The 17,787-nt window shown below is 35.0% G+C and overlaps 1 protein-coding gene across 1 annotated transcript; it reads left to right on the plus strand.

Annotated features, from left to right (window-relative positions):
- The first annotated feature begins 15,388 nt into the window (after window positions 1–15,388).
- LOC141693778 (putative purple acid phosphatase 20) lies at window positions 15,389–16,847 on the plus strand. The gene is made up of 4 exons (XM_074498937.1): window positions 15,389–15,668; window positions 15,777–16,345; window positions 16,424–16,512; window positions 16,599–16,847. The coding sequence occupies exons 1-4, from the start codon at window positions 15,404–15,406 to the stop codon at window positions 16,777–16,779; spliced, it is 1,104 nt and encodes a 367-aa protein (XP_074355038.1). The 5' UTR covers window positions 15,389–15,403; the 3' UTR covers window positions 16,780–16,847.
- Window positions 16,848–17,787: the final 940 nt, after the last annotated feature.

The raw sequence follows: 17,787 nt of genomic DNA on the forward strand, positions 1-17,787 counted from the left end.
GCATTGAACATTCTCTTCCTTCACTGGAAGGGGCAGATCCTTTATTGATCATACACTATCTTCGTGTACAAATTCCTATACCTAGTAGAGCCCTTATAATTGTCCCTGGAGACTAAGAACTAAACCAAAGCATAGTTCAGTGTACACAAGATGACTATGATGACCTCAAGTCTAAGGATACTTGTACAACTATCACTATGTGAACAACTACTGACACGTGAGTGAACTCCATCAGTTGTTCAGCTGTGTGAGTCATGTTAAGTGAACTTATTCTATAATAAGCACCTACATACTAGCTTCAGTGTCACCACACAAATGTCTACGAGAACAGACAACCTTCATAATGAAGAAAGCATAGTATGTACCGATCTTTGGGGATTATTAATTACCAGTTAGTAATTCTACGACCAGGAACTATTTAAGTTTAGAGTTATCATCTTTTAGGTCTCATTATTATGATCTAATCACAATTCATAAAAAGCTTTACTCTAAACTGTGGTATATCTTATTTAAACACTTAAAATAGATAGAGCCCGCAATAAAAACAAAACAAGTCTTTTATTAATATCAATGAAATCAAAACAGATTACGTAAAAGTTATTTCTAAATCCTCTTACATGATTGGACTTAGGACACATCTCTATCAATTCAACAACCTGCATAATCTGCATCTGAATAACCAGCTAGATCAAAACCAGAGTCTCTAGGGTACCAAATGCCAAGTTTTGGTGTTCCCTTGAGATATCTGAAAATTCTCTTAATAGCTACTAAGTGATATTCTCTAGGATCAGCCTGAAATCTAGCACACAAACATGTAGCAAACATTATATCTGGCCTACTAGCTATTAAGTACAAAAGTGAGCCAACCATGCCCCTATAACTTGAAATATCCATAGACTTTTCAGTAGTGTTTAATTCAAGCTTAGTTGCAGTGGCCATGGGAGTTTTTGCAGATGTACAATCCATTAGATCAAACTTCTTTTTGTCTAATGAATATTCCATCACTAACTTGCTTAACTTGCAAACCAAGAAAGTAAGTTAGTTCTCCCATAATGCTCATTTCATACTTACTTTGCATCAATTTGGCAAATGTTTTGCAAAGTTTTTCATCTGTAGAGCAAAAAATAATGTCATCTACATAAATTTGAACAAGTATACTAGAGCCATTAACATTTCTAAAGAAAAGAGATTTGTCTACAGTACCTCTAGTGAAGTGATTCTCTAAAAGAAACTTTGACAAAGTATCATACCAGGTTCTAGGTGCTTGCTTCAGTCCATAAAGTGCTTTCAAAAGATAGTAAACATATTCTGGAAAATTTCGATCTTCAAAACCAGGAGGCTGACTGATATAGACTTCCTCCTCCAAATCTCCATTCAGAAAGGCAGTTTTGACATCCATTTGATAGACTTTGAAATTGGCATGGGCTGCAAAGGCTAAGAAGATTCTGATGGCTTCAAGTCTTGCAACAGGAGCAAATGTTTCATCAAAATCTATTCCTTCTTGTTGAAAATAGTCCTTAGCAACCAATCTAGCTTTGTTCCTGACTACTATGCCATTTTCATCCATCTTGTTTCTGAATACCCATTTGGTGTCTATTGGATTCTTTCCTTTAGGCTTGGGCACTAGCTTCCATACCTTATTTCTCTCAAATTGGTTTAGCTCCTCCTGCATAGCTAAATCCAATCAGGATCCAACAAAACTTCTTCTACCTTCTTTGGTTCTTCCTTAGAAAGAAATCTGTTGTATAGACATTCTTCTTAAGTTGCTCTCCTTGTTTGAACTCTAGAAGATACATCACCAATGATGATCTCAAAGGGATGATCCTTTGTCCATTTCCTTTGTTGAGGTAGATTAGCTCTAGATGAAGAGGCCTCATTGTTGTCTTGATGTGTGATTGAGTTTAGATTATTAGAAACTCCCCCTGAGATAATGGATCTTTGATTTGAGAAAGGGGAACTTTCTGTAAGTGATCTATTCTGACCTCTAGCTTCTTTTGATGACCCGACGGATGGTGAATTTTAAGTACAGGCGGATGAAGCTGGTTGTCTCCCGATGGATAAAGTAGATTGTCTCCCGACGGATGAAGCATTATGCAATTCGACAGATGTTGAATTTTGTGCTTCATTGGTAGTGGATTTTTCTGCATTATCCTTTGATACTGTTTCTTGATCACTTTCATCATCACTGTCATCACTAACAATCTCCACATTGTCAAATTTGAGGCTCTCATGGTAATCTCCATCTTGCAGTCCTTCAATCTTTTTATCATCAAACACAACATGTATTGATTCCACAACAATGTTGGTTCTTAGATTGTAGACTCTATATGCTTTACCAACAGCATATCCAACAAAAATTCCTTCATCTGCTTTAGCATCAAACTTCCCATTCTGATCAGTTTGATTTCTCAAGATATAACATTTGTAGCCAAATACATGAAGAAAATTTAGAGTTGGCTTCTTGTTCTTGAACAATTGATAGGGAGTCATGCATTTTGCTTGATTAACCAGAGAAATATTCTGAGTGTAGCATGCAGTATTTATAGCTTCAGCCCAGAAATATGTTGGTAACTTAGACTCTTCAAGCATTGTCCTTACAGCTTCAATAAGTGATATGTTCTTCCTTTCTACTACTCCATTTTGTTGTGGAGTTCTTGCTGCTGAAAACTCATGCAAAATCCCATTTTCTTCACAAAATGCTCTCATGACAGAATTCTTGAACTCAGTTCCATTGTCACTCCTGATTCTTCTAATTTTGAAATCAGGATGATTATTGACTTGCCTTATGTGATTGATGATGATTTCACTAGCCTCATCTTTAGAATTTAGGAAATATGTCCAAGAGAACTTTGAGAAATCATCTACAATTACTAGGCAAAATCTTTTCCTTGAGATGGACAACACATTTACTGGTCCAAACAAATCCATGTATAGCAGTTGCAAAGGTTCTTCAATTCTTGAATCAAGCTTCTTTCTGAATGATGCTTTGATCTGCTTTCCTTTTTGGCAGGCATCACACAATCCATCCTTAGAAAACTCCACTTGAGGAATACCTCTAACCAGTTCTTTCTTTACAAGTTCATTCATGGTCTTGAAGTTTAAATGGGATAGCTTCTTGTTCCATAACAACCTTTCATCCTGACTTGTTTTGCTGAGAAGACAAGTAACAGATTCTGCATTTGATGAGTTGAAGTCAGCTAGGTACATATTTCCTTTTCTCACTCCAGTGAGAACCACTTTGCTGCTCCTTTGTTTGTCACAACACAGGCTTCAGAGTTGAAGTTTACTGAATTGCCTTTATCACACAGCTGGCTGATACTCAACAAATTGTGCTTGAGACCATCCACTAAGGCATCCTCCTCAATGATGATATTGTCTTTTGAAATCAAGCCATATCCCACAGTATAACCCTTGCTGTCATCTCCAAAAGTAATATTTGGGCCAGCTCTCTCCTTGAACTCTGTGAGCAAGGTAGAATCACCAGTCATGTGTCTTGAACAGCCACTAACCAAGTACCATAGATTCTTTATGTTTCCCTGCACACATCAAAATTAAATCAAGTTGATTTTGGTACCCAAGTTTCCTTGGGTCCTGCCTTGTTAGCTTTCTTTTTCTATTTCTTAGGTTTGATCTCATTTGACTTGGGAATATCAGATTCATCCTTAGTCATTTGAGTTGGACCTTTGAAACCATTCATTACAATAGAATTATCATGCATATTTTGATTAACAGGAAATGGTATGCTACTAGTAAACATGTTATTCCAGTAAGGCATGCTAAATGGCATTTGTGGCATACTAAATGCAGCATAATAAAAATTAGGTGCAAATGGCATATTAGCAAACTGTGCATTCATATTCTGTATAGACATATCATTCATAGGAATAAAAGGCATGGCATTTATGTTGGGAAAATGAGGTGGCATATATATGGAAGTAGGCATGGCGGTTTTGCAATTAACAGATAAATGATTTACACTACCACACTTGACACAGATTTTTCTAGGAGCATATTTATCAGGTGTGTAGTTGTTATGCTTGTTAATTCCTACTTTACCATTTCTATTATTTTTCTTTTTAGCCTCTGTTTTAGCCTCGATCTTTTCCAGTCTGTCACTCAATTGCTTGACAGTCATATGACCAACATTAGCCTTTTTCTCCTTCTTCACTTGACTGGATTCTCCTGGAACAAAATTCTTGGAAACTGATCCATATTTCTCATTTAACTTGGCAAGTTTGGCTTTACTCATAGGTTTGCTCACAGTCGACGAATGATGATTTATATCACTCGACTGATAACCCTTTTTGTTATCCGACGGATGACCCTCATCATCCGTCGAGTCTACATCTGTTAGCAATCCTTCAACCAAATTGGATTCTAGCTTCTCCTTATTCTTCTTCCAGGCTGCATCACGAAAGGACTCAATACCTTGAAATTTGGCGATTTGAGCATGAACATCTCTAGATGTTTTCCATGCCTTAATCACCTCTTGTTCTCGTTCAAGCTGCTTCTTCAAGATCTCCTCTTTCTTCAAGGACTCAGTTAATTCATCCTTAGCAATTTTTACACTCAATTCTCAATTTTTCAAATTCAATGAACTGAGACTCTAGCACATTATTCCTATCACTTAAAAACAAATTTTTTTCTTTGATTTTAGCATTTTCCTTAGTTAGAGACTTAAGTGTAACACGCAAATGATATAATTCTGTAGACATGTCATTTATTGCATCATTACACTCAGCTTTAGATAAATGTGCAAGGTTAGTGATGATTACCTGATTACTTGAAGAACTTGTCTCTGTTTCATCAGACTTGGCCATTAGGGCTAGATTGACATAGTTGACATCCTCATCCTCATCCTCATCCAGACCATCTGCTGCCTAGTCATTTTCTTGTGTAATGAAAGCCCTTTCCTATTATTTGAGCAACTCAAAGTGTTTCTGTTTATAATCCACAGGCTCAAACTTCTTTTTGGTGGAATCTGACTTTCTACACTCACTGGCAAAGTGCCCTGCTAAGCCACATTTGAAACATTTGAATTTTGATTTATCCACCATGTTTCTATTTGGCTTACCTGCTCCAAAGTTCTTCTTGAACTTGAGCTTGGAAAATCTTCTGGAAAGAAATGTAAGATGTTCATCAATATCCTCCATATCATCTTCGCTCAAAGAATCTTCATTTTCTGCTACCAGCCCCTTGCCCTTGTTTTCACAGACCTTTGAAGTTGATTCAACAGCTTCCATCTTCATCTCCTTCTCTTTCTCTAACTCATCAACTAGTGTAATGGATCCTCCTTTCTTCTTTCCTCTTTCCATCCTCTCATCTTACTCTATTTCAAGCTCATAATTTTTCAGGATGTCATACAGTCTCTCCAAAGTAAACTCCTTGTAATCTTGAGAGTTTCTCAATGAGACTGTCATAGGTTTCCATTCCTTTGGAAAAGATCTAAGGAACTTAAGATTGGAGTCTTTTTTCTGATAGACCCTTCCATGCAACTTCAGGGCATTTAGTAGTTTTTTAAATCTACTAAAAATATCAGTGAGAGACTCACTATCTTCACTATGAAAGTGCTCATATTGCTGAATTAGCAACTGCATCTTATTTTCCCTGACTTGTTCAGTACCATCACAGATAATCTGTATTGTATCCCAAACTTCCTTGGCAGTTTTGTAATTGATGATGTTGTCAAACATGTCACCATCAACTCCATTGAACAGAATATTCATGGCCTTCTTATCCTTCCTGACTTGTTCAATATCAGGATCTGACCATTTATGCCTTGGCTTGGGAACTGATGGCTCATTTCCAGTTGCAGCTCTCATTGGTACATGAGGGCCTCTCTCTATGCAATCTACATAAGCCTCATCTTGAGAAAGTAAGTGAAGATGCATTTCTACCTTCCAGTGATGGTAATTATCTTTGTCCAGAAAAGGAATCTTGACTCCTACATCCTTCTTGTTCATCTTGCTATTTGTTGTGATCTTTAAACTCTTTGTTCTTCAAGAGCTTGCTCTGATACCAATTGTTAGTCACTAACAATGCAACAAGAATTACAGAAGGGGGGTTGAATGGAATTCTTGAAGCTTTTTCAAAAATATAAAATATAAGATGTTTTATCTTAATAATATATAAGTGTTTGATTTGCAAAGTGCGGAATAAGAAGTTAGTAATATCAAAACACAAGTAATTAAAAATACAAGTCTTTTATAACTTTCTGGTGGATTTGAATGTATCCACCAGAGATATATATTATATCAAGAGAACTCTGTGTAGAAAGATTAGCTCACAGCTGCTTACAAATATGAACAACTAAGTTTACAGAGAAATGCTAAGGATGCAACTTACAATTATTTCTCTGAGATAATGTTCTTATTCTTGTTCTTGTTGTTCTATTTGCTACTTCTTGGTTTATATATCACCAAGATTACAAAGTAATAAGACAAGATAATAAAACAAAACCTATCAAGTCTAATACTATGCTGCTTCATTACTCTATTCCAGCATTTTTGAATATCTTCATAATAGCATGGAAATGACAATGCTTCTTTGTTCTCTAAAACCCAGTTGAATAGGCTTCCACATTCCTTTTGCATACACTCGACGTATGTGACCGTGTTGTCACTGTCAACAGATGTTTGAATTGATTATCCGTCGGGTACATGATCATCCGTCGGGTTGCCTTGTTGATCATCCGTCGAGTGGCATTATTGTTTATCCGTCGGGTAGCTATCTGGCACTTGACTTCATTTCATTTATGCATAATTACAAGACATCATCTATGTATATTTAATCAACCTATTCTGCATATCTAATTAAAGTCAACATGACTTGAGTGCTACTACAGAATCTAAACAAGGTGTATGCAGAAATGTGCTACAGACTCATTATTACACAAGCTACTCACTCGATGGATAATAAATCATCATCCGTGGGGACTATATTGAGTCCTCCGTCGGGACTATATTCCTTATTCGTCGAGTGCTACATTTTTCACTAATTAAAATCTACTAAGGTGTTTTGTTAATGAAATCATCAAGTTCACAACATATCCACAACACTTGGAGAACACTTTTCAGCTCTCATCTCTTATACTTGTCATCATTGTCATGAGCTTGTATGGTATCTCCTGGAGCATTGTCAAAAGTAGCATAAATCTTGGTTATAATTAAAAAAAAAGTAATGTTAGTACAAGAATAACACGTTGACAATACATTATAAGGAAGTGTGATTATTAATACATTTCATTGATGATCTAGGAATTAAAAATCTTAGGCCTATTATTGCCAGTGTTGTCAACCAAAGATTGGATTGAAAAATGAGATTTATACTATTGTTTAAAATCTAGATTTGACAGTTGTGCATGAGCAGCCTTAAAATATCTCTCAAATTCCTTCATTGCTCTACTATGAGCCAATTTATGTGTTGACAATGCAGTTGTCCAAAACGACCTCTTCAATGTCCTAGTATTAAATATGGAATAAGTACAAGAAGCATTAATAGCACTATATAAGAATATGTAAAATAGTAAAGCTACATTATTACCTCTTCTAAAAGTTGGCGCAAATATGCCTTGTGCACAATATGTGTTCCATAGAGGGGATGAGCTCCTCGACAACATTCTCTAATCCCTTTTATTGCTTACTTATTACTGTCACTCCAAAACCATCATCCAATTCTAAGTCATCCTTCATTAATGTGATGCACCACCTCCATGAAACTGTATTATCACATTTTACAACATAATATATTGGAAACATTTGATTGTTTCCATCTTTGTCTACAGCAGAAAGTAGCCATCCAACACAAACTGCCTTAAGAAAACAACCATCCAATCCTATATCACTTTCCTACACCTTGACTTTCAACCAACTCTTAGAGCAAAGTAGCATAAATAAATCCTCCTAAACTTCAAATGTTACTCTTTATTCAGTCCGGTAGTTAAAACTTTTACATCATTAAGTGGACTGCTAAACAACACATCATGGCCAAAATCCATCGCTCTTGAAATGCTGCTTAAGACTTTCAGCAATATCTTTAGTGCTTTTTTTCTTAAACCTAATAATTTTTAATTTAGGCACTTGAATTCCAATTCAATTTTTATTATTTCAGCCATCCCCTTACAACTTCATCGAGCATTAATTCTTATCATATCTCCAAATAACTCCCGCATATATCTTATTATTGTCATTTTGTTAGTGTATGGCTTGGTGTACAAATGTGTGCGAACAAGTGTTTTAATTGTGCATATTGCTGGGCTTGCAAGCAGGCCTAACTCCACATTTGGTATAATATTGTCCGCTCTGGGTCAAGTCTGCACGGATTTATTTTTGGGTACATCCTAAAAGGCCTCATGCTAATGGAGTTATCGAGCCTGGAGACAAAGTGTTGTTAAAAATATCTCCGTGGAAAGGTTTATCCAGATTCGGAAAGAAAGGGAAGTTGAGTCCTAGGTATATTGGACCATTCGAAATATTACGACAAGTTGGAAAAGTGGCATACGAATTAGCGTAACCCCCGCAGATGCAACATCTTCATAACGTGTTTCACGTTTCTCTTCTAAAGAAATATAATGCTGATGCAAGCCATGTGATCGAATTGGAACCAGAAATACAACAAGATTTGTCTTATATGGAACAACCAGTTCGAATCTTAGATCGAAAGGAGCGGACGCTCAGAAATAAAGTTGTACCTCTAGTTAGAGTGTTGTGGAGAAATCCAATAGTGGAAGAGTCAACTTGGGAACTAGAGAGCGAAATGCAAGAAAAGTATCCCCATTTATTTGCATAGACTAGATTCTTGGGACATAATCCTTTTAAGGGGGTAGATTGTAACGACTGAGAATTTCGCGACGTAATTAAGAGATAAAGTATGATTTTGTGTTGTAATTATAATTTATGTGATTTAATAAAGAGATTAAATGATTTTGTTGGTTAATTTTCCTTATTGTATATTAGTAACAGGGAACGTAAAATGACGCGTTCCAGTTTGATGAGTCAGCTTAGGGGATAAGCTGTGTTGTCGGGCCGTCAGGAAGAACGGAACCCATCTTAAAAGGGATTAAAGTGTTTAAACGTGATCTATGTGTTGTTATTTGAAATAGAAATGTTTAAGTAAGTACTATATTCTAGTAACGTCTCAATTGGAATAAAGAATTGATTGAGAAGCGTAATTGAAACGCTTAGCGTCGGGCCGTCAAGCAGAACGCAACCCGATACGCGAAAAGGGCAAACAATAATAAAAAGGGAAATTTTGTGATCAAATATGAGTTGTGATGTGTGAATATATGTGTTTGATTGTCTGTATGCATGATTACGTGATCTGTTTATTTTTTTAAGTGATTTAAGGGATTTATTTGATTTAAATGAGGTTTATTGAACCTTTATATATGTTTATAAAATTATCCGAGTATGGTCAAGGCGTGAAATTTATTTTTTCATCTTCAGAATAGTCCAAGAGACTTTCTAAAAATAATAGACAAATTTATTTCGTGATCGGTGCATTTTAAAATGATTTTATAGAATTAAAATGCTATTTTCAGCATAATCTTGTAAAATCCGTATTAAATTAACCGTTCGCTCAAAAATTATTTTAAAAATATGGCTGAAAAGCTAATTTCGAGATCTACGTTTTAAATTATTATTCTTTGCATTCCCATCTTTTCCAAGAGGGTTTTTCATTAATCAAATTCGTTTTTAGATTGGAATTAAAGAAATGTAGTAAAAAAATCCTAGAAGCTAGTGGGCAAAAGACTTTTATACCCTTGGCTATTCATTATATATATATATATCCTCCCCCCTCTTCCATTTTTCTTTTTCCTCACCCGGCTCACTCTCTTTTTCTCTCATCTCTCCCTCTCGACTTTCTCTTCTTTCTCTCTCGGTATAATCTCTCTCTTTGTTTCTTCCATAACTTCAATTAAAATTCAATCTTGAATCAAGATTTGAGTTTCTTATATTCTAAAGATGCAAGAACACACTTGCATGTGGGGGTGTGTGTGTTCTGTGTGTTCGATGTGTGTAGGTTCACCGAGAACTCTTGGTTCTTGTAATTACTTTGTTTTTAAGCATGATTCCTTGCAAATGAATGATATCTAAATTGTGCATGTAAGTTATTTTGAGAAATTGATGGAAAATTGGGGGTTTTGTGGTTGGACACCCTAGAATGAAGGAACCCCCGTGAATCCACCGCCACCGGTGATAGAACTCCGATGAACCGTTGGTAAGTGATGATGTTATAACTGAGCTCTAGTATTCATAAAACTTATTTCGATGTTTGCATGTGGTGATTTATTTAAAAACCGAATGGGATTTGTGGTTTCAAAAGTTATTGAGTTGATTTTTGTTGATTTAAATGGTTGTGGATGTTTGTTCTAGGATAATGTTGAGAAATTAGGATAGTTAATGGTTTAAGGATTTGGAATGATGATTGCATGTGATGATTTCCTAAAACCTGAATGGGTTCTTGATTTTGAGAGGATCAAATTGATTTTTAGTGATGAAAATGACTTGTTGATGTTTATCCTTACAAATTATTGGATAATTAGATTGATTGGTAGTTCAAATACTTAAATGAGTGCATGCATGTTATGATTCTTAAAATTTTCGAATGTACTTGATTGTTCTTAAGGAATTAAGTTGATTTATGTGTCTAAATGGATTGTAGAGATGATTTCGATTTGGTTTTGGACGAAATGGCAAATGCATGTCAAGATATAGCTTTGCATGTAATTATTTAGGTTAAAGATGATTTAAAAGAATGAATGGTGGCTTGATCTCAAGTTTATATACAATTTTGGTGCTTGCATGTTTTTGTTTGATTCTTGGGTTGTGTTTTGTGATTGTAGCCGAATGGAGTATAGGTATAAAAGTGATTGATTTGATTCCAATACCTTGTCAAGTGATTGCATGTAAGATTTCCAAGAGTTATGTGATTTATTTGTTTGTCTTGGTTCGACTTAAATGATATAATAGGAAGGATTGAGTCGTCTTGATACGAGGTTATATAATTGATATGATAACTCGAGTATAGAGTTTGAATACAAGGAATATATGATATGTGTCGTATTTGCGTCGTAATATGTGATTCGATGACTATTTGGTTAAAGTATACGAGTTTTGGTATAAATATGCTGTGTGTTTATAATTGAGTATATATATATACTCTTAGGGTTTCTCAATAAGGGTTAATTGTTAAGCGTTCTGGGAACATCGAGTGAGAATCTGATTAGGGTTTGATTGTTGGATTGTAGATTCGGAGCGTGAAGGCATTTGAGCTAGGAAACGGAAAAGGGTACCATGTGGAAGTAGTTCAACCTTTGTGAAACAGGAAAGCGAATACAGGCAAGTAACTCTGCTTACTTGTGTAAATTGTTTATAGAGAGGATATTGTTCATGCCATGATAGAGTATTGAACTTTTATATTTGTGCACCTATTATTGATTCTTGAGATATCCTGTCATTGTCCTTGTGAACCTGTTATTGATATGATTATTGTTCAAACCTTATGGAATCCTTTTTTTATTCGTATCCTGATCACTTATTTATACCTTGAATTCTTGTAAACCCTATAAGAACCTTTATGAATCATTGCTTAATAATCCTTCATCCCTTTGTAATCTTATCCATGATGATCCTTAGAACTGTTATGATTCCCTAACTTGTACACCTTGTGATCATTTGATCAAGATCTCTAGCATTGAACTTTGCTTATATTTGATTCATTCACTTTCTTTGAATCCTTGAAATTGAACTTAAGAATGAGTTTCGACTTGAAAGAGTCTGAATGATTTCATATTCTCGGTAATGATAAAATGAACTTAGTAAAAAACCTTTCTTTTCCAACACAAGGTTTTCCAAATGAATTCCTGATGGATTGGATTGAGACGTAAGAGACTAGTGTGACTAGTCCAGTCATATAAGTGGCTAGCGGGGCTAGTCCAATTTAAGGCTGAAATTATGCCATAAGTACCTTAAAGACCAGATGGAGGTCGGCACAAGATGATCACCCGTACTATTATTATTATTATGAATTGAAAGTTAAAGTAGTCCAATCAAGGGTTCCATATCATTTAAAGATAAATTGAATTCCTTAATCAGTATTTGATTCTTTGAAAATGAAATGGCTTATAATGTTCTGAAAAGAGAGTTGATTATGATATTGAGTAGCATACAGTTTGTGAACCCTGATTCTTATTTTGATATTATTATCAATCATATAATTGATTTCTAGAGTTGAATAGATTCTTGCTTTCCGCCTGAAAGATCCTTTGAGATCCTGTTAATGATTTGTGATGAATACAGGCTTTCACCCTATCTTAAGCTTTGAATCCTGAAATCTCAAATCTTTCTTCATAGCCCTTTCATAGCCCAAAGAAAGAAATCTGCCACCTAGAGATGTTAAAGTAGAATGCCTTAAAAACAGTAATGGTATATTGTGGATGTTGAATCGTAGAACTGTCATATAGTTACTTGCTGAGTTTTATACTCATATGTTTTGCTTTGTTCTAACCATGGCAGTTAAGTAAGAGGATGACCAGATTTAGGCGCACTGCTCGTAAGAACGTACCTGGTGGTCCCTACCGTGTTGTTGGCTTCCAGATGCCAGAGCAGATAGTACAGGTTGTGTGTGAGCAAGCGCTTAGTCGGAAAGTTGTAAAGATAAAATGGGTTGTCTGTCGGTTCCAAGTCGGAATCGATTATGTAAATTTGGTTTTATTTTGGGTTGTAATTCATATATATGGTAGTTGTAATATTGTCTCAAACTTTATCCTGTTTGATCCTGTAAGTAGTTAATCGGGGTTTATGCATATTTAATGATAACTTATTGTTGTATGGGTCCTTATTTCCTAACCCCGAGATTGAGGGCGTGATGAATATCCCCAATTGTTTCCACTTTCATATTTTTTCCCAAAATATCTTCTAATCAGTGTTATAAAAATCGGTGATTAATCGGGATTAATCGGTGATTATTCACTGATCGGTAGGAAATCGAATTGATTAAGCGGAAATCGATTCAAAAATAGTTTTTTTTTTAAATCGTAAAAAGCAAATTAATCAATTAAAAATCGGTTTAATTGCTCAAAAAATCGCCTTATTGATAAAAAATTAAAAATTATAAAAAAAATAAGAAAAATTGTAAAAAAAATTAAGAAAAATTATTCTCGTACACATAATTTATGTTTGTAACACAGTGTTTCATTCATTAGATAAAAAATATTTCAAATAAATTTACAAGGTCAATAAATCTATTATATCGATTTATAAGTAGATGAAATAAATAAGTATGTAAATTTTTTAATTAAAGTGCATTTATTCGAAAAATTTAACATTTAAAAAATTTATCTTTCAAGAATGATTAATTGATGTCAAAAAAGATATAATTAACATAAATCTTAATAAATAAATTTAGATTTTTGAAAAAATTATATGAATTTCTTTCTCTTTTTTTTCAAAGAAAAAGATAATAACTTTGATATTTGATTAAACTGTACATTAGTCGGTAACCTAATTGAAAGTTATACAAAATTGAGTGATTAATTCACTATTATACTTGATGCCGGGGTCAGTTTACTCGTCACTTTTCCGTTAGTTATTTTAACGGAACTAGCATGATAAATTGAAATAATTTTATTGTTTAAGTGTTTGATTGAAAATATTTTTGAACCAATAATCTAATTGAAAATTTTGGTATCGTACAATATTGAAAATGCCCATCTACTCAAAAATTATATACTTTAATGACAAGCAAGATGAAAAATTAGGAAAGACACTATTATATACATTTTTAACTATAAATGTTTTTATTAAATTAAATTTCATAGTAGAATATGATTTAATAAAAATAATTTTAATGCTATTTTTAATGTAAATACATTTAAATTCGAATTTTTATTTAAAATATGATATTAAATTTAATATATATATATTATGTATCATAATATAATAAATTATATTTATTAAAAATATATAATTTAATTTAATTAAAAGAAAATTAGAACAACCGGTTATGCGTTCGCTGTCCGGGACGGGGATTGATAGCGAGCAAAATAATCCCCCTTCAGTTTCGGGTTCGGGTTCGTGGATCAGGAACTACTGAACTAGGATAACAGTGCCTGATCCCAAATGATCCGACACCCATGCCTAATTGTTAGGGTCCTTTTCGTCGAATGTTATACTACTCGATCTTACAAGTTTGTTCTCATTATTTATTTAATAATGGGATGATATTTGCAATGACGTTGATAGGAAATTCTCATCTCGTTTAGTTCAATGAAAACCATGAGCATAATTAACAACAGGTAGTTGGATGAGTTGCAAGAACTCTGAAGGTATAAAATCGTGTAAAAAAGATAAAGATTAGCAAGATGTCATGTACTAGGAGAAATAGGACCGAGACCACAGGGAGGGGGATAACTTAAATCTCAAATTTCTAGTGTTTTTTTTAAAGTTGTTATTAGTCCTAGTTCCTGTTGAAAATCAGGAAGAGGGATAAGTTAGTCTCAAGTTTCTAGTGTTTTTGTTCCTAGTGCTTTTTTGCTAATTAAGTTGTTGTTAGTGTAGTTGGTGTTGAAATCAGTTCATTTTGTTAGTCCTAATTGATCATGAATTGATGTTAGAAAAGTGTAGGCTCTTATCTCTGAGAATTCTTGTTTCACCACTTATATATACATGATGGAAAAGGATCATATGCAGTTCACCTCCCTGCAACTCAGTTTCGGTCCCAAATTCATACAGAAGGTAATATAGACTGAATTTGATAATAATGCTAGTGATGGAATACTTGTACGAATGGTTACGTCCATTTATATAATGACAGTATCTGTTTCATGTTATTGTATATACGAAAACTACAACTGCTACAGCTTTGACAACATCACCGTGCCTGTGTAAACTAAGCCAATGTATTTTGTACTAATTCCATGCTCACATGAAGCCAACAAATTATACTAGTTTAATTTCTTACTGCAACGAATGAAACGTGCGGCTATAGCTGCCACAGCTAATTGATTGCAGCGAAACTAGAATAAATTTCCAAACAGACGAGAACAGATTCCTTCCCTTATAAACAGTCCTCAAATCACGCTTTATTATTTACTCCAGTTCTCTTTAGCGTACTGCCTGTTAGCCTGCATGGCTGTTTTACGGATAGCTGTTATGTTAGTTTTGGCCATTGTTTCCTTAAATTTAAGATGTTGTATTTCTTCTTATGAAAGGCCTCCTCCCCGCAGTTCTGTCTTCATATCACGAGACCAAAGCTCTAGTTCCACCTCCCCGGAACAGGTACATAATCAGTTATACAAGTACAAGTTAATGGTCTGATATTATGTACATAAATTATAATCAGGCTTGTAACTGCTACAAGCATTTATATACAGGTACACATATCTTTGGTCGAGAATGATAAAATGAGAATATCATGGATTACAGAAGACCCTATACAACCAACTGTAACATATGCCACTTCTCCTGGACTACGCAATGCAATTTCAGCAACCGGGACTTCATCTTCATACAAATTTATAGCCTACAGCTCTGGCAACATTCATAATGTTGTCATCGGCCCATTAAGTCCTAGCACCACATACTACTACCTTTGTGGCCCTTCTAACTCCACCTTGTTTAATTTCAAAACCCCTCCATCTGATTTTCCAATCAACTTTGCAGTTTCAGGTACAACACATTTCAGCATCTTAAAATGATAACATTTGATGTGAATTAATCAAATTTCGAAGTAGGTTAAATGGAATAAGATAGTCAATCATAAATTACAAAATGCAGGTGATCTTGGACAAACAGGATGGACTCAAACAACACTTGAACATATATCAAAATCAAACTATGATGTGTTCCTTCTACCAGGAGACTTGTCATATGCAGATTTTAACCAGCCATTATGGGATTCGTTTGGTCGACTTGTGGAGCCTCTAGCTAGCCAAAGACCATGGATGGTAACACAAGGGAATCACGAAGTGGAGGAGCTTTCAGTAAACCAGACCTTTATATCCTACAATGCGAGATGGCTTATGCCTTATGGCGAAAGTGCCTCTACTTCTAATTTGTACTATTCCTTTCAAGTTGCAGGTGTTCATATTATGATGTTAGGTTCTTATGCTGATTTTAGTGTTGGATCCGAACAATACAATTGGCTTAAATCTGATTTGAGTAAAGTTGACAAAAGCATAACACCTTGGATTGTTGCCGTCATTCATGCTCCATGGTACAATTCTAATTTTGCTCATAGAGGAGAGTCTGCATCCGTTGACATGAAGGCTGCAATGGAAGATTTGCTTTACAATGCTCACGTTGACATTGTATTTGCAGGACATGTTCATGCCTACGAGCGCTTTGTAAGTTTCGTGTTGTCTGCAATTTTAGTTTTTTGACTGCAAGGCACAAATTAACCATTCGTACTACACACTTTTTAGACCCAAGTTTACAAGGATGAAGCAGACAAGTGCGGACCAGTGCATATAACAATTGGAGATGGTGGTAACCACGAAGGCCTCGCAACCAAGTAAGCAGAGAAAGAGATATAAAATACCTAGGAATAGGGTGTTTTTAATAAAGTTACAACACATGATTTACTTTTATGAACTGCAGGTTTATTGATCCACAGCCAACTGAGTCATTATTCAGGGAGGCTAGCTTTGGGCATGGGACACTGGAGGTGGTGAATGCAAGCCATGCACGGTGGACATGGCATAGAAATGATGACGATGAAGCTGTCATATCTGATCAACTCTGGTTACAGAGCCTTGCTTCTCGTGCTGCAGATTGTTAGGCTTAACTCAAGATATAATCTATATATAATTTGTTCATTTTGAGCTTAAAAATGTAAATCTCAAGCAAATCTATAGTCTGTTTATCTTGAGCTTAATAAAAATAAAACCTCACGCATTCGCACAAAAGCGCTAGCTCAATATTGTCAACTTCCAATATTAATCTGGTGTGGCCAAATTGGAGGAATTCACTTGCAATCATTCGTTTAATCTAAGTTTTTACATACAGTGTCGCTCAGTCTATTGTATTCTATTACAATTCATTGACATTATCGTTACTCTTGACAATTTATTTTTAAAATAGAGTACCAATTGTCCACGAGTGTGTTTGCGACTTCGTGTCGTTTGCATCCTGGAACACGTTACAAAACAAAAGGTGTAACCTTGTTCTGTGAAGAAGGGTTAGCTAGGTAAGATTAGTTCAACTAAGTGATCGACTTTACTAATTTGGGCTGGTTGATTAGTTAGGTCCTCAGAAAGTCAGCTACATTTTAGAAGACCGGTCTACTTACCAGCTACCATTCACCATGCCTCCCTATAAATTACCTCATACACTCGCACACACTGAACACGACATAGCCTGTATAGAAGGCCCAATTATAGACATGTTGGAGGAAGAAGAGGAAGAACTTTTCGAGATAAATCTTGATGTTACGGACAAAATGCCAGCACTGGATTATAGTTACTGGGAAAACGACACTGATTTTACTGCAATGTCAGCGACGACTTCGGCAGGCAATAAGTTTGCTCTTTTAGCAAACTGTATGTTACCTGTTTCTGATCTTTCCTCCGCAGTTCCGATGGCTTCCACGTTAACTGCTGGATCGCCAGATATTATTATAGTAGCTGCTACAGACTCCATTTATATCATTCCTAAACTTCTGCATTTTCTTCTCTGACGCAGTTAAAAGTATGGTAAGATTATTAACAACAGAGACTTCACGTATCAATACCTATATATGTATATCAGATTATTAAAATTCGGATTACTCATATTTTGCCTACTGTAT

Source organism: Apium graveolens, chromosome 10 (genome assembly GCF_009905375.1).
Source record: "Apium graveolens cultivar Ventura chromosome 10, ASM990537v1, whole genome shotgun sequence".
Lineage (NCBI taxonomy): Eukaryota > Viridiplantae > Streptophyta > Magnoliopsida > Apiales > Apiaceae > Apium > Apium graveolens.